Source organism: Leptinotarsa decemlineata, unplaced genomic scaffold, assembly GCF_025532065.1.
Source record: "Leptinotarsa decemlineata unplaced genomic scaffold, Ldec_3_MD MMD2_P_RNA_scaffold_5, whole genome shotgun sequence".
Taxonomy (NCBI): Eukaryota; Metazoa; Arthropoda; class Insecta; order Coleoptera; family Chrysomelidae; genus Leptinotarsa; species Leptinotarsa decemlineata.
The window spans coordinates 5,158,973-5,176,714 of NW_027412532.1; the positions used below are offsets into that span (position 1 = coordinate 5,158,973).

Here is a 17,742-nt window from a genome sequence, read left to right on the forward strand (position 1 = left end):
ATACGGTTCCATAAACACCATCATTCTTATATCACTTTTGTGGTTGATGATCAATTTGAATTGAATTGAATTGATTGTTATAATAGAGCCGGTAGGTTGGCCAACACGTTTACCCGATTTGTTTGAAGGTGTTTGACAATGTTTCGTGGTGTATTTCATCAGTTTGGACTTTCATTGTCTAATATAATATAAATTGATTTGAAAACCCTGAAAAAAAATTATAAAAATTAATAAGATCAACCGAAAATAACAATTTTATTAAACAAAAAACTGAAATTACAAAGAAATAACATACAAGCAACAACCAAACCAATAAAGAATAAAAAAAATGAAATATTAATAAAAACTGAAAAATTAAAAAATATTAACAAAAAATTAAAAATAAAAATTATAAGATTTCAAACCAAGTTATGTCACGTTTCTTGTTAGTATCCACAATCCACCCCAAGACGATTGTGGATACTAACAATAGATTCATTGTGACATAACTTCTTTTAATTTTTATTTTTGATTTTTTGTTAATAATGTTTTTTAATTTTTTTATTTATCAGCTCTCTCTCTCTCTCTTTCTCTCTCTCTCTCTCTCTCTCTCTCTCTCTCTCTCTCAAACGAGACATTCTGTTGACAAATATTTTTTCCACTTTTACAATGAATGCCATATAATTTTTTTTCATCTACTACAACAATATATTAACATTGAGCAAGTTTTGAAAAGTTTTAAAGTAGCATAATTCAGAATCATTTCGAATGTATTATTTTATTCACCCCTTCCTCAGGGACAATTCATTATTTCGCTCTCGAGGGAGTAAAAGTCCGTACTTCCAGAAACTTCTGTAAGCCTATTGAATAGCATAATTTTCTTGGCAGATAAAATTAGCGATTCCTATAAAGAACAAGTGATTTTCTATTGATGAACATACTTTCTTATTCGAACTAATCCTGTATAATAGGTATATCATTCGAAATAGGATATTGGAATGTTTTCTCGCTAAAGGTTGAAATGCGATTTCCAAACCGATAGCTTTTCATTGTTACGAATATAAATTGTATTTGCTCTCTCACGTCTAAATTTGAATTTACAACTTGAAACCGAATTGCATGGATACACAGCACATACCTGAAACTCATGTTGAACGATAATTCCATACAATACAATATTTATTCTATTCGGGGGATGGGAAATATATGTTGTTTTTGAAGTTGCTATTTGAAAAAATTCAAAAAATATCGCATAAGGTAATTTTGTGTTTGCTCAAATTTATAACGATACCTTGAACAGCTGACACTGCTACTACTGCGCGATTTGTATCACCATCTGGTCAAGATAGAACCCAAACAGATCACGTCACTTTTAGAGGTCGATTGTTGTTGTTTCTGTTGACCAATAATCACTTTCAGAATTTTCTTTCTTTTCCATTATCACAAGTTTTTTCAAGGATTCCACATAAACGCATTTCTTCACTATGCAAGGAAGGGTTGCAAACTCAATTATTTGGAATTCATAAGCATAAACATTGCGGATACAACCTGTTTTCAAATCAGGGTATCCACATTGTCACAAGTAAACAAAATTCAGGTACTCAATTGAACTAAGTACCTGTAATATACCTACAGTGGTGTTATATAAGGGCTAATGTAATCAATCATTTTTAGTTCAATGTGTTAGTTTGAATATGTTTTTATAGGACGAAACTGCAATAACGTTAGTTACAAATGAAAGTGGTAAAAAACATAGAAAGTTTTAATTCTCTTTTCACATATACTACACTGTAGACTTTCCATTTCATCCTTCTCTGGCTCTCTCTTTATAGTTTCTCTTTATATTTCTTCCGCTGAGTTCCCCTCCCTTTTCCATTTTCCCTCCTTTGCACTGTTTGTTATTCTGGAATGTTCCACTGTATATGCATGTTATTGTATTTTGCGGCAGCAGTGAGGCATAAATAGGCAAATGCTCAATTTCAACAAATGGTATCAGTGCTTATCGGAATCAAAATGAATTCCACTTTCACCAATAGTCAATATTCAACCCCAACTGTTATAGGTTCATCCTTGTGGAAGGTACAGGCACAACACGGTCGTCTTCATCCTCGCAAAGGAGTACAACCTGAAGAACCTCCGCACAATTCACAGGCTGGACCGACTAACCAGTGGCCTTTTGCTTTTTGGAAGAACTCCCAAAAAGGCTAGGCAAATGGAACACCAAATCAGGAATAGGCTTGTTTTGAAGGAGTATGTTTGTAGAGTTGAAGGGGAATTTCCCGAGTGAGTACAAATTGAAGAGGTTTTTACCCATTCATTTGGAACCAAAAACGATAGTGTACAGTTTTACAATAGCATTCTGTTTAGCTAATGAGTATAAGAAAACTCTACTTACAAAGCAACCATGATTTATAATCAGTTCAACTATCATACATTTTTTTATTTTTGCATAGTTCTATAATGTGAATGAACATTTACTTCAAATTTTCTGAAGGAACAATTCGTTCAGGTCAGTCTCAACTTTCCTACACTGTAGGTTTATGGACTGACATCCATCACCTATTTGGCATCCCGTCAGTGCAACACGAAGTCGATGATTTTCCATAATTGAAAATCGAAATAATTTCAGAGTATCATTCCTCGAACAAGGCTGAATCGAACGAGACACAACTTACTCGTCATTACCCCATCTGGCCTGAACGAATTGTTTTTTAAATAATTTACAGCAAACCTTCACGTATGCCCCCTTACTATATGTGAACATTTACTTCAAGTAAAACCCCATATTCATTTCGTTTTTGTTTTTCAGTGAAGTAATTGAATGTAATCAACCTATAGAGGTGGTTAGTTACAAAATTGGGGTCTGCAAGGTTTCTCCAAAGGGCAAGGATTGTACAACCCTCTTCCAAAAACTAGGCTACAATGGAAAAACTAGTATAATTTTGTGTAAACCCAAAACAGGAAGGATGCATCAGATAAGGGTGCATTTGCAATATTTGGGTGAGTTGTGATCCAAAGAATTACATCTATAAATAATAATGTTGATGAATCACGGAGGGATAGAATAGTTACAGAACAGGTTATTAATACATAAGGATTCAGTGAAATCAAAAATTGAAAGAGTAAATCAAGGTTGCTTCAGTATCGAATGTGTATTTTGAGTCTGTTTTTTGAAGGTGAACGATGTCAAAAAAGGTAAAAACTTGATAAAGAAATAATGAAAGTTTAAATATTCTGATGGTCTGATACTCTGATAATATGAATGTACGTCATGGAGCCACGCCAGGTTCAATTCTCGCCCCGCTGCTCTTAATTATTTACATATCTGACTTCTCTAATGTTCTTAAGTTCTTCAACATTCATACATATGCAGAAGACACTAACTTGCGCTGCTCCGATAATGATCACGAAACATCGCGCAATAATGGTATAAAAAGTCTTGTTCAGATTTTCAAGCACCACTTCCTGAACTACAATACTAGTAAATGATCTTCAATAATTTTTGGGGAATCCAAAGATTGTGGAAGGGTCATAGATAATACCCATTTTCATATTGATGAACATTCTGTTGAATTGACTGACAAAATAAAATGCTCAGGACTTCATATAGACTATAACCCAAGATTTGTTCATCAAGTCAATACTCCTATTCAAAGTTCTTACGGTATACTGAAACATCTGTATTCAAACATACACTATTTCAGTAGGTCACTCAAAATTACCCTTTCAGACGTACTTACTCTATCTATGTTTAATTATTGCGATGTCATCCATGACACTTCTCTCGATTCCTCAGCATCTGCAAGAATCCAGAAAGTACAAAACGCCTGCATTAGACTAATATCCAGGCTCAATTTCAGAGATTATGTGACCCCTTCAATCAATCAATTGAATTGGTTAAAAATGCAAAACAGAAAAGACTTGCATTTCGCTTGTTTCATTGACAAACTGATACAAAAAAAAACAACAACTTATTTGGTTAAAAAAACTTTTTTTCAGACATTAAATACATCCATGAAACCTTAGAATTGATCATTATTTTGACATTCCCAATCCTAACAGCACTATCTATGAATGATCCTTCACGTATCATACTGTAACAATGTATAACTCATTCAATGAGTCTTTGAAAAATTTATCACTACCGCTATTCAAAAGTGAGAAGCTGCCATCAGCACCCTCACCAGATTATGTATCTGTAGAGTAGGGAGGGTTAGTGTAAGCCCATAGCACTTAGGCCATATGTGACCCATTGTACATCCTCCCGAGGAGTTGTCCTCCTAGGTCATCGTCCAACCTGTCTTTTCCAGGAAGGTGGACAGGTCACTGGGAGACATCTCTTTTATATCGGCAGGTGTAGGCCAAGACTCGCCAAACACACACTCTCTTAAAGACGATAACTCCGGACACTCCTAGGACATGCCTGACAGTCTCATCTTCCTGTTCACACATCCTGCATCCACTAGCCCCATATTATGAAGGTGTTTCCTTGGTTGACAGTGGCCAGTCAGAAATCCTACTGTTAACCGTAGATTTTTCCTGGTCATCGCCAGATATTTCTTCGGCGCCAGCTTTCCAGGGTCGCCCAGGGTGATCCTGGCAAGATTGCATCATTTCATTCCATCCCATGTCTTTAGGGATTAAGCATGGGTGTAAAATTTGGCTAGTTCTGCAATTGTCGAAGTCATCAGGTCACTGGGTCCTAAAATTCTTAATCTAGCCGCTTCCTTGACTAAAGAGTCGGCAATGCGATTACCTGTCATGCCTTTTAACCCACCTTAGGATAATGTTATTATCTATGTTTCTGCCGGAAATTCTTTTTCTGGTTATTTCTTTTGTAGCGATTGAGATACCAGCCAGTTCTGTTTGGACCACGTTGGTATTTTTTTCCATTCCCCACTACATCCTTAGGCTTAGTGATCTGGAGTACACTCCACATCCTGAGCCTTCTATGGTTTTTGAGCCGTCTGTATATATGCGTATTGCATTTGTAGCATCTGACTATGTTCTGTTTCATTTGTATTTTGTAGGGTTTATTAAACACAAACCTGGGTTCAATTGTATCACTGGTTGCCTGCAGCAGAGGTTGCGCAGTAAGCGTTTTTCGCCATAGACTCAGCCTCAATTGACCTATTCCTACTTCGAGGTTTACACCAGCCGTGCGCAATCGTAACATGACCATTAACCCAACCTCCTTAACGTACAGATCCAGAGGGGTCAGACCCGTAATTAATTCCATTGCCGCGGTTGGTGTTGTTCTCATGGCTCCTGTGATGTTTAAACAAGCCAGTCGCTGTATTTGATATAATTTTTGGATGGCCGTTGCTTGTAGAACTTTCGGTCCCCATGCAATGACTCTGTGCATTAACATAGATCTTATTATTGCAGTGTAGATCCAGGTGACGCACACGGTGTGAAAGACCCCATGCGCGTCCCACTGTCGTCCGACATTGCTCATATGTCACATATGCTCTTTTTGCTCTACTCTGTAGGTGAGAGTTCCATGTAGGTGAGCTTCCTGTAGAGGATAGTACCAAGGTATTTCACCTCTTCAGAGAAGTTTACTTTGCTTTTGAAGATTTCGGGAGGTTTTGAGACTGATAAACTTCTTTTCCTGGTGAAAAGGAACAACTCAATCTTCTTGGGATTGATCCTTACACCATGTTTTTATTAATTTAAGCACATCCTGCGCTCAGATTATTAACTCCTATAATTTTAATTTTAATTAATTTGTAAAGTAGACCAACCCGAAGAGGCATGAGCCTATAACAGGGACCCTATTATATAATTATATCACTTTGTAACATATACTGTTAAAACCAAAAATGAATAAATATTCTCTTTCTCTCTCTCTTCAAAAGTGAATTCAAAATTGAATTGCTCAGTAAACAGTTCATATCTCTGTTAACTGAGCAATTTGTATTTCATTTCACTGATGTCCTAAAATTATTTCATTATATGTCATTTTTTATTGTTTTTTTTTTCAAACGTGGTTGAGTAGAAAAATAGCGCTTTACTAAACTCCGCCACGTAAAATAAAGACCATTAATTATTATTATTGAAAATATATTTATTTTCAAACCATTTTTTGTATGGAAATACATTTCAGACTTTTGAAAAATGTTATTTTTTTTTCTTTTTGTGCAGTATTTCTAGTAAGGTTTGTCATCCAAAATTCTAATTGAGAGGGTGAAGAAGTGAATTTAAAATCTATGACAAGAAAAATATCCTTCACTGTTTCCCTGTTTCTGTCTGATTTCAGGAGAACATTGTATACCTGATAATAATTGTATGATACTGAGCTATTTTTTGTAGGTCATCCGGTGGTCAACGATCCTCTTTACAACCACGAGGTATTTGGTCCCTTGAAAGGAAAGGGTGGAGACCTCGGAGGTAAAACAGACGAAGAACTAGTCAGAGATCTGATTCACATCCACAACGCTGAGAACTGGCTGGGAATGGATGGAGACAGTGAACTGTCTATGTTCAATTCTAGAAAGTCAGATTTAGATGACTCTTTGGTCGGACCTATAGTGCCTAAAGGTGAGAAAAATATATTCATTGATATTATTTATGTTTTTTCAATGTCATTTTCGTCTTTCCAGAAACATTTTCACTGAACAATTCACACCTATTCATTTCGCATTCACTTCCATAAATTATCAGCTAGCTTGTATGAGTTTGTATGAGAATTGTAATGAAGTTAATTCTACTTTGTGTTCCTTTTCATTGAACATCAATAATTCAATTCGAATTGTTTAAGTACATTTGTTGAACCAAGGAAAAACGAATCTCAAGAGTTTTCCAACTCTATCTCTCTTTGCCTCTTGGTCACCTCTTGGCCAAAAGGTACAGCTAGTACACCACTCAATTTTTTAAGGACAGAACACAGCGATTCACATTGGATTTGAATCGCTGGAGATTATATACATTTACAAAAACGTTCTCGGTAAGTTTATTCCATATAAACGCAGTTTTTCAAATGACAGAGTTCTTGAACAGTGGAGTTCGAAGTGTACTGAGTTAAACCTCAAAACAATGAGCAACCAGAGTCCGTAGCGTATTTTTTATATGTATCGCTCTTAGTGGAATCAAATGTGCCAAGTCACTTGAACACTTCCCTTCAATGTTCCAGACTATCAAGGTTGCAAAGTCGCATCTCCAATCAGGCGTATAGCTCTTTTCTGGATGAAATCCAGCAGCTTCAGGGTATGTTCAGAGGTGGATCTCCATACATGAAAACAATATTTCAAATGAGGTCAGATTTAAGCTTTATAAAGCATCAAAAGTTGCTGAGGTGTTTACAGTTTTCTGGTTCGGAACAGAGTTCCAAACTTTTGAGAAGGAGCCATTGCAATTCCAGCGGCATGATTGTGCCAAGACATATTCGTGTCCATTTTGACCACGAACAAACTCATTGAAGCAGAAAGCGGAACTGTCTGTCCTTACATTATTATATCCGGTTCGGAGACATTTATCTTTTTGGAGAAAACCGATGCCAGGGTTTTTGTGGCATTGAATTGAACCTGGTTACTTTCACACCAATTCAATAACTTCTAGATCCTCATTAGGATATGCAACCTCCTGCTGACGGTGAAGATGTGCATCCACAGCCGATGTCCAAGAATCCAGATGGAATGATGAAACTAGTGTGCTGTTGTCAGTAAAGCAATATATTGGAAGGTATCAGTGCAATACCAAAACTGAGAAATGTTATATCATATTCTAATAAACTTAACATACTCTATGGTTGTTGGTGATATATGTTGGTAACACTGTCGAGTTTATAGTTTTTTTAGGTTTGGGGCAGGTCAGGGGAGTGGTTGATGTCGACATACTGGCTTTTAAACATTTGAGTAAGCAAATAAACCAAAATACGACAAGAAAATGTTTTTCTACGTTGACTTCATAAATGTGCTCAGTTAGAGTACTTTTCTGATTATCTACAACATAATCCATCCCACCATTTGGATGTTTTGTTCAGTGAAAGGAACTGCTAGTAACAGACTAGATGGAAGGATGAAAAATCACAAAGAATTGAAAATAAGAGTTTATTTGATTATATTACGCAATAAGTTTGTTGCGAATGATGATAAATTGACTGGAGCTTTCCTCAAAACAGTTTACTGTAACGCTATTCTTCAGTATTTTCCTGAAGGTACCAAAAACTTGTGTTTGTAGAGAAATCGGTAACTATTTCATATAAATACGGACAGTTCCAAATGAAAATCGATCCCAAGAAATGTGTTGTATTGTCGGTTATTAGACACTTTTCTAAAGATACTGTTCGAACAATTAGGAAGGCTTCTTCGCGATCAGAAAAACACAGATGAAGGTTGTTTTGTGAACAGATTTCCCAAGTTCGTTGCTGTACTCTACGTAGTTCATCTTGCCCCTTCTTATTTCTTCAAAATAATCCTTCAAGTATTCTTCTTTCTTCTCGGCGGGTATCTTTCTAAAAATTGGGTCTATTGCAAGGAAGACTTCTGAAATATATAAGAAACAGCGATTAGGTTGGATGGGCTTCTGAGACTTTGATTGTTTTTTTTAGGAATTGTATGGTGCAATAAGGTGTATAAAAGATTTGAACACATGAAAAGCACTGGATGAGTAATATAAACGTAGATAAATTGTCATGACATTTTTTAAAACAGTTTGGTTAGTTTCATGGAGGACATGTCCAAGTCAACTGTCAGTTGTCATGTCAATGTAAAGTGTGAATTGTAATAAAGTGTTCATGGAGCATAGAATTGTAATTATAGAAATGTCACACAGAGTGAATACGTGTATCAACAGTACTCTGGAGGAACGTTTCAAGATTTGGTAGATCTTCCGCCATTGCAGCTGTGATTAGGCGGTACATTTGAATTAATCAAAATAATTGCAAAAAGATTCTTCAGTGAAGTTGACAATGAAAATGAAAAAAGTTGAATAGGTAGTGATGAGTTTTTGAAAATTAGGAAAATAGCAATGTCATGAATTATTTGATTTTTTCATGAAATGCGATTATGTCACTGAAGGCTCCTAAAATTAGGTTAGGTTAGCTCCTAAGTGAGTGGGTCAATTCAACCCTCCACCGCGACCAACAAGGGTTCATTGTGGCTCACACCTATTCACATTCGACCAAATTAACCTAGCTTCTTAACGAAGCCGATTAGTTTGTATGGTGTGTGGTCTATCAGGACAGATGGTAAGAGTACTTTTCTGTCGAACTCTGAAAACCTGATTCGGTCCCCAGCGGGGCAGGCACAAAGTATGTGCTCTGCTGTTTCATCATTTTCCAAACAGAGGTGACACACACACTGTCTTTCAATAGTCCGAGTCTCTGCATATGCTGATTAGAATGACAGTGACCTGTAAGAAGGCCTGTTAGACATCGTAGTTCATCCCTACTGTAGTCCAATAACTGTACGGTATCAAGCAAGGGTGAATAAAAGCCTTAGAGTGAGCCAATCCTGGAAGAATCTGCCAGAAGTCCATAAATCTTTGTTTGGCAAAACCTAAAGCGATACCTGTGACAGGTTTTGGTCCGATAAAGCTGCATGCAGCACCCTCTTTTGCAATGGAGTCAGCAGACTCATTGCCTTCCAGGCCAGTATGGCCAGGAATCCAGACCAGAGACAATCAGTTAAGTCTTCCTATCGAGGGGAGTCGCTTCCAACGCCGCTTGACTGTCCGAAAATATTTTTATTGACTTGTGTATGAGGTTGGATTCTTCCAATCTCTGTCCTGGGTCTGCGACTGAAAACACCTGCACCAGAACAAAAAGGTTTTTTTTGATCCATCTGTGAACCAACTTTTGTTTAAGTGCAATTCAGTAAAAGTGATGTCTAGACCTTTTATCTTCCTTCTGTAACTCATACTGAGTGAAACTTTGAATATGTGGGTTATTTCTAGGAAACTTGTGTATGTGAACTATTGGAATGACCAAATAGTAATGATTATCAATGTTGTTAAAATAGAGCCTAGGTATTAGCTTACAAGTGTGTTGCCGTAATGAGTGTGTTTCATTATTGTCTCAAATTCTCTGTAGACTACTCAACTCAATTCGCAACAGTCCATACCAGTTCTATTTGAAGGAATTGGTAGGTCATTATTGGGATAAAATGACTAGCAATAATTTTTCCAATGGAAATTGACGGACAATAGAATTGTTAGCATCCTTACCTTCGAAATTTTTCTCGGTGGGGAATTCAATAGTTCGTTCTTCGCAACTTGTTTTGATATCCACGAATCCAGCCTCGGTAAATGTTTGTATCCAATCCTTCAAAGGATTTTCACTATAAAAAAAAGTTGATATATGTTTTTCATGGCCATATGGAGCCCATTTTGGATTTCTTGATAAGTTATGAAAGATATCGCTAACTGGACTAACTTCTGCGAAAGAGGCAAGTATTTCACCACCTGGTTTCATCATCTCGAATATATTCTGGATTGCTGTCCTAAAATAAAGTCTCAAGAATACCGTGAATTTATTCCATCGAAGTGAACAATACAATACCTGACATTCCACATCCAGTGCAGACATAGTAAAGCGAAAACATGATCAAACTCGTTACTATAGCCTGGAAATTCCTCCTGAATATCGCAGTTCACAAAAGTTATCTTGGGATATTTGTCATTGGGAAAATTGGCTTGCGCTACGTCTGTAACTCCTTCGATGTAATTGATTCCAATATAGTGCTTGAAGTTCTTCGGCAACAAAGGTATCAACAAGTCCATCGTGAGAGTTCCATCCCCAGGCGAGATTTCTAGAATTTTTTCTCCATCTTTCCAACTCAATAAATGGAAATATTTGTTCAGAGCGTGCGAAACTTCTCTTCGCTGAAGAGAATGTCTTTTTCCATAAACCTCCATCGTCACGGCAGTCTTAACAGTTTAGATGATATTCATTCGTGTATACTTATGTGAGGGAATACCAAATATGCATATATTGATTGCATTAACATAGTCTAATTTGAATTGAATACACTAGTCAACATCTTCAAAAACGTGGATTTTGAAAATCAGCCGTCGGGATTCAATCCTTTCGGAGTAATGTCTGAAAATTGTTTTATTTCTGACCGGGATATTATAAGCTTATATCGTCATAGTTACGCTATCAATAAAGAGGGTCATAACTCCCTTGGGACATTATAGATTTTATAATTCCCTCTACCTTTCACAAGTAGAAATAAATAGAAATGAAAACTGAACCATATTTTATTTATTCACGTCATTACAAATAATAAATGTACAATTTTGAAATGTTCCCTGAAAATTACTTCCGCCACTGGAAACAATTTCTTCTTTTGTATGGCTGGAGCTTCTGTTCACTACAGTCGAGGTACCTGCCTCTTCTGATGACAAAGTAGACAACATACGCGCCGTTTTATTTCTCAATTCGATGCTATCCTCCAAATACCCCTCCGCCACCGTGGAAATTTTCCAACCTCCGTGTTTTTTCAAGTTAGTCATAGTTGCTCCTGCATTGGCTAGAGCAGTAGCAGAAGTGCGACGAAGGCAATGTCCCGTATAGGAAGATGAGTTTGGCAATCCTAAATACATTGCGATTTTGCTGGGGATTTTCCCAAACATGTTTTTTCCAATTAGCTGAGATGTACAAAAAAATCGTTCAATATCTTTAGGACGCAAAGACATATAAAGTCTTAATAAAGGCAAAGCGGAGAACCCTTTTTCATCCACAACTGTAAATTTCTTCGATACACCAGTTTTACTTTCCGGTACGTTCACTACTATAACGGAATCCCGGTCCTCTATATCCGATATCTTCAGATTCAAAAGTTCCTGACTTCTGCATCCTCCAAAATAACCCATAATCAAAACAACCTATAACAAAAAAAAGGAAATAAATACACACAAAAAGGAAAATAAGAAAAAAATTACCTTATGCAATAAATGAATATCATTAGGAGCGTCCTTTAGGAATCTGATAACATCTTTAGGAGATAAAACAGCAGACTTTTTCGGCTTATAACTCTTACTCTTCCGTTTCAAAAAAGCCTGTAGTTCATTGAACTTGGTGATATCTCGTTTCTCATGTATAGTCACCATCGATTTTAGCATTGACCATTTAGTCCATAAAGAATTTGGACTAGACGTTTCTGACTGAAACGAATAAACACAATTACTACCAAATCTACCGAAAAACATAGAAAATTTCTTACCAGTTCTTGAAAATATGCCAGAAACACAGTTTCAGTGACATCTTTTGGCATAACATTTTTCCGTGTCAGCCAGTCCAGATATATCTTGTATTCTTTTTGGTATACGGCTTCACTTTTCGATGGAATTAATGATTCTCTTGCTTGTTCAGCTTTTTTCAAAATATCCTCCATTATATTTGGGGTAGAAAACACGTTTTCACCGCAAACACAGCTTGATAACAAAGTTCTGTTTATAAACAAGTAACATAGCAACAACCTAGCAACAAGAAAACTCTACTATAATCAACGGTACCTGATTCAAATATACCGGGAAGGTAATGAATTGGTACATTTTTCCGTTTCAAAAATGAACAAAATTTCATTGAAATCGGTCAGAAATGAAATTATCTATGTACCACGGGAATTAATGAGCCTTAATAACCTCAGGCAATTGCTGTCCCTCGGGCCAGAGGCCCTCGGGACGCAAACTTTGCCATCGGTAATTAAGGCCCTCCTAATTCCCTTGATACATAAATAACTATTTCTGCGGATGCTATACAATGTGCCACTTCTCACATCGCTTTCATACGTTCAAAGCGAAAGATTATTTCTCACGCAGTGAGAAATATCCGCCGTTTCAGTGAGAAATGATTTCTCACTGTTATCACCATAACCCAAATCAGTCATGAATTGTACCTTGTCAGATTGATATGACACGTTCTCCATGTTAACAACGCTACGTTGACGATTCGCTTGCAATATCCAAGAAGCCCATTGTCGGCGTTTCCATAACAACAAAACCGAAGCACTGCATATTTATTGCTGTCAACTTACCCAACGAAAATTGTTTTATTATTGATTGTTATAGTATAAACAGTTCAGATTTATTAAATATTGAATGTAATGGAATACTAAGATTTAGAGTTGGAAAATACACCTCCAGAAATTGTTGAGAAAGCATTAGATGTTTGCAATAATTTGCTACCAAGCACATCAAGAGAAAAATATAAAATCGCTTACAGAAACTTTATGGACTGGAAAATGAAAGCCGAGGTAAATTCTTGTTCCAAGAATACCTTGTTAGTTTAGTTTGAAGAGTTTTCAAGAAGATTGAAATCATCAACATTATGGTCTCAGTACTCGATGCTAAGGAGTACATTAATTATTAAAAACTGTGTTGATATATCAAAATACGTGCATTTTCAAAACGCAAATCTGAAAAATATGCTCCAAAACAGTCTAAAACATTAACTCTTGAAGAAATTCAACAATTTTTAAAAGATGCACCTGATGAAAAGTATTTGCTGATGAAGGTATGCATTGAAAATGTTTAAATTGTTATCGAAAAATTAATGTTTGGTTTTGATTTCGGGCTGCTTTAGCTATTGACCTTACAGGGGCATGCCGTTGTGATGAACTTCGAAAATGAAAAATTGATGAGATGGAAGCTCTTAATTCGACCCTTTTAATGAAATTACCCGATACTGAAACCAAAGTTCCTAGAAATTTCACAGTCACAAGAGAATTCTACCAAATTTACAAAAAATATTGAAGCTTCGACCATGCACAAATGAAACACGTTTTTTCTTTAAATTACAAAAATAGCAAATGTACGAAACAGCCTGTGGGGATAAATAAATTTGGCACCATGGCGAAAGAAATAGCGAAAGTTTTGCAATTACGGAACCCTGAATTATATACTGGCCACTGTTTCCGAAGGTCATCTGCGACTATTTTAGTTAATGCAGGGGCAGATCTTTTAACTATAAAACGCCATGGGGGTTGGAAATCCAGCAATGTTGCTGAATCTTATATCGACAACTCCATAGCTAACAAAATGAAAATTTCAAAAAGTATAATAGAATCCATTCAGTCTCCAGCGCTATTAGAACCTGAACACAACAATGCTGTGGAAGCTCAGTACGTTTCCCCATCAACTTCAACTAATATTTCAATTACCGAAAACATGTTGAAACAATACGACCTACCAGGAAGTACTTTACAAAATTGTTCAAATATAACTGTTAATTACTATTTTAAATAAAATATAAAAATGAGTTAATGACATACAAGTTTTATTATATATGTATTTTGATTTTCAATACTTGAAAACAACGCGATCGTAGAAAAAGTACAGTATAGAATGCGTGAGAAAATGACATATTTCTCACTTGTTGTACAATATACTATTTTCGGCTTCACTGAAAATATCCCCACACTCCCTTCAATAGATCGAAAAATAAACAATGCTGAATCATAAACAATAATTTGATTGCCAAAAGTGTTGGATGAATTTTGGAAACACACCCTGAATCTTTGCATTATTCTACAATACGACAATGCTGGCTTCCACACACCAGGTAACAAATTTAATAGTGCCGGTTATTCACCTGGTTTGTCGACCGTATTCTGCAGGTATTCATGCCTGACGTTTCGTATACAACTGCAATCAACATTATCAAAGGCGACAAAGTAATATTCCATCGGTCCTCATAACTCTTCCTACATTATTAGGTTAGGATAGGTTAGGTTAGGTCCAAACCCGCAAGGGTTTATTGTGGCTCACACCTATTCACACTCGACCAACCAAACCCAGCTTCTTAACGAAGCCGATGGTGAGTGGTCAGGTCAGATGTTAACATGTCAGATGTCCGGCTCTGCCGAACTCTAAAAACCTGATTCGGTCCCCAGCGGGGCAGGCAGAAAGTATTTACCCTGCTGTTTCATCATCTTGCAAACAGAGGCGACACACACTGTCTTCCGACAGTCCGAGTCTCTGCATATGATGATTCAATTGACAGTGACCTGTAAGAAGGCTTGTTAGACATCGTGGTTCATCCCTACTATAGTCCCACAACTGTTTGATATCAAGCTTCGAAGGGGGAATAAACGCCTTGGATTGAGCTAATCCTGGAAGATTCTGACATAAGTCCATAAATCTTCTTGCCATCCAGGTGTTTCAATCTTTGTTTGGCAAAGCCTGAAGCTATGCCAATGACAGCTTCTAGTCCGATGAAGCTACTTGTAAGCACCTTCCTTTGCAAGGGAGTCAGCAGCTTCATTACCTTCCAGGCCAGTATGGCTAGGAATCCAGACCAGAGATAATCTGTTCAGTCTTTCTATCGAGAAGAGTCGTTTTTGGCAATTTGCTACCATTTCAAACGTTGCTCGGTAGAAGCCAAGAACTTCCAACGCCGCTTGACTGTCCGAGAATTTTTTTATTGACTTGTGAATGAGGTTGAGTTCTAAATGTTTGGGCGGGAATTTCAGGTGACCACACCGTAAGACCTTTTTTATCGATGGTAATTCGACTAGTGACAAATATTTCGATATGTTGGAGAATCGAAGAGCACCGTGCATCAATAGGGCGATTGAGGAGAATATAAATATTCAAAAACGAAGTAGTTTTTCAGCAGGATAGTGCACCTCCTCATTATTCAGCTCCAGTGCGACAATTTTTGGATGATCCTTCTCCTGGTCGCTGGATTGGCAGAAAAGTTCCTTCACAATGGCTACCAAAGTCTCCAGAACTCACTTATGTATATTCCTTTCTATGAGGTCATTTGAAGTCTAAAGTGTATGAGATAGAATCAACAACATCAGAAGAGTTAACAGAGAATATCATGAGGCATTGAAGAGAAATAACTCCCGAGCTGAGGTGTAAGGAATCGTGCCGACAGCTGAATGGCCGCAGAGTGATATGCGTTTACGAACGATCCTTGGGGAAACCTCATTATAATCAGCCTTCCTCTGGTAATGCGGGGCTCTGCCAGAGGTGACCAACTCTTTTCTTGCTACTCGTGGGAACACACATATATGAACCAAACACAAAAACCGACACAACAAAAACTAATCCCGAGGCTGGACAAGCAGTGCTCACCTCAATCTTTGGCGGTGGCTGGCGATGAACAGAAATGTCCACCCCAATCTACCGCTTGGAATGAGGTTGGACATAGCAGATCACCTCGTGATGTAATACAAAGGCGGCGCATTTGCGGCGCCGAGGCCAAAGGGAGAAAGAAAGGGAAAGAGGCAGGAGTGGCAGCAACTATAACTGCATCCACCTCTTCCTCCCCCACTCCACCTCCAATAGCAAGGGCGCTACCTGCGGCGGGCGCCAAGGCAAGGCAACGAACCGGCTGCCCCTGCAGGAAAGCGCCCTCACTTGAACGCCTCCACTAGGTGAACCACAGGAAGGTTGAAGAAGCCGCGTAATGAAAGTAATGTCACTGCACCTTCCAAAACTTTCGCGGAGGCCGCCGTGAATTACCTCATGGTTGCCAAAGAGAGTGTGTGTTCGGCGAGTCTTGGCCTACACCTGCCGATGTAAAGGAAATGTCTCCCCGTGATCTGTCTACCTTCCTGGAAAGGACAGGATGGACGATGACCTAGGAGGACAACTCTTCGGGAAGATATACAATGGGTCACATGTGACGTAAGTGCTGTGGGCTTACAATCACCCTCCCTACTATACTTATACATATAACTCCCAAGATTCTCAACCATGTGAGGGCGGGAAGTTCGTTTGTACCATTGTATGGAAGTTGCTGGAAACGTTTTTGGACATTTTGTTCTTCTCATTCAATTAATAAAAAAACTTTTTTTATTGCTTCCATATTTATCTCTAGAACGAATATTCCAAAATGTGGCCTCCTGTATAATGGGGAATGTTCCTCAGTTTGGGTTATTACAGCAAATGCAAGTTTGAACAAAATTAAGTTGAGTTTAATTCATGAGTTTTTCAAATTCACTTCGAAAAGTATTCAAATTGATGTTTCAAATGTTGGGTTTTAATTTTTTAAAGGATTTGTTTCTGATTCACATATTGGCAACAGCGCCTATATCAAGTTGAAATAATTCATATGTACCTAGATATTCTACTTTTAAAAAGGAAAATTATCTTTATAGATCAACAATTAAGGCAAAATATAAATTATAGTTCAATACCACCTCCACAAGCCACATAAACAACAGTTGTTTTGTTATTCACTCATATAGAGGAAGATGGATTAGATGCACAAAATGTCATATGTCACAGAATGTCTCGGAACTCGGAACATAAGTAAACAGAACAGCACGCCTCTGAAATATGTCATCTTTGTTTGTCTCATACAGGTGACAAATTCATTGTCCTTTATCAGCTATAACCGATGTTGCCAAGTGGTGAAATAGAAACGAATCCTTTTAAATGTTGAATGCATTATTTCATTCCTCTTTTTTAAGTATTTAAATAATTATTTCAAGAAAAAGGTTGAAATGATAAGTTTAAAATGCATTGTTTTAGAGCTCTTTTATGAGAACTACTTGATTTTCGTCAGGAGGAACATTCCCCATTGTTGACCTGTTTTTTTTCCTGCAAAGTTATTCAGGGTGGCTCATTTTCAACTCAAATCACGAACCATGAGCTTCAGATCATATGTTTTATACTTTGTTGAAATCTGTTCATTATGGAGCATCTGAGAATGAGAAACAATATAGAATGATCCATTAAAAAAAATTGGTGACATGCTCTGGGAGTGCGATAGGGAAAGTAACAACATCAAGTGTAAATATGTCAAAATGTTTCCCCTTGTATACCATTGTTGCCGTGTTTTTTTTATTTTTCCTGAAAATCATT

At 37.2% G+C, this 17,742-nt stretch overlaps 3 protein-coding genes across 11 annotated transcripts in view; 1 reads left to right on the top strand and 2 right to left on the bottom strand.

Annotated features, from left to right (window-relative positions):
* The window catches only part of LOC111509630 (pseudouridylate synthase RPUSD2), a 321,032-nt gene that overhangs the window by 287,725 nt on the left and 15,565 nt on the right, over positions 1 to 17,742 (top strand). For all 9 annotated transcript variants that reach the window (XM_074169320.1, XM_074169317.1, XM_074169319.1 and 6 more), the window contains 3 exons: positions 2,042 to 2,262; positions 2,789 to 2,979; positions 6,295 to 6,522. In XM_074169320.1, the coding sequence (XP_074025421.1) occupies positions 2,042 to 2,262; positions 2,789 to 2,979; positions 6,295 to 6,522 (640 nt within the window). The remainder of the gene's footprint in view (positions 1 to 2,041; positions 2,263 to 2,788; positions 2,980 to 6,294; positions 6,523 to 17,742) is intronic.
* Positions 8,017 to 10,891, bottom strand: LOC111509629 (juvenile hormone acid O-methyltransferase). The gene is made up of 3 exons (XM_023165407.2): positions 10,481 to 10,891; positions 10,147 to 10,421; positions 8,017 to 8,465 (listed from the first exon to the last, which is right to left on the bottom strand). Exons 1-3 carry the CDS (start codon positions 10,834 to 10,836, stop codon positions 8,275 to 8,277), a joined length of 822 nt encoding a protein of 273 aa, XP_023021175.2. The 5' UTR covers positions 10,837 to 10,891; the 3' UTR covers positions 8,017 to 8,274.
* On the bottom strand, positions 11,008 to 13,000 carry LOC141479936 (uncharacterized). Its single transcript, XM_074169323.1, has 3 exons — positions 12,147 to 13,000; positions 11,866 to 12,087; positions 11,008 to 11,808 (listed from the first exon to the last, which is right to left on the bottom strand). Exons 1-3 carry the CDS (start codon positions 12,315 to 12,317, stop codon positions 11,182 to 11,184), a joined length of 1,020 nt encoding a protein of 339 aa, XP_074025424.1. The 5' UTR covers positions 12,318 to 13,000; the 3' UTR covers positions 11,008 to 11,181.

Excerpts from the sequence above, each read along its gene's own strand:
- LOC111509629 (XM_023165407.2), bottom strand. The coding sequence starts at position 10,836 with ATGGAGGTTTATGGAAAAAGACATTCTCTTCAGCGAAGAGAAGTTTCG. Across the intron at positions 10,422-10,480 it reads CACTGGATGTGGAATGTCAG|GACAGCAATCCAGAATATAT; the intron begins GTATTGTATTGT and ends ACTTTATTTTAG. Across the intron at positions 8,466-10,146 it reads CACCGAGAAAAATTTCGAAG|AAGTCTTCCTTGCAATAGAC; the intron begins GTAAGGATGCTA and ends TATATATTTCAG.
- LOC141479936 (XM_074169323.1), bottom strand. The coding sequence starts at position 12,317 with ATGGAGGATATTTTGAAAAAAGCTGAACAAGCAAGAGAATCATTAATT. Across the intron at positions 12,088-12,146 it reads TGGCATATTTTCAAGAACTG|TCAGAAACGTCTAGTCCAAA; the intron begins GTAAGAAATTTT and ends TATTCGTTTCAG. Across the intron at positions 11,809-11,865 it reads ATATTCATTTATTGCATAAG|GTTGTTTTGATTATGGGTTA; the intron begins GTAATTTTTTTC and ends TTTTTGTTATAG.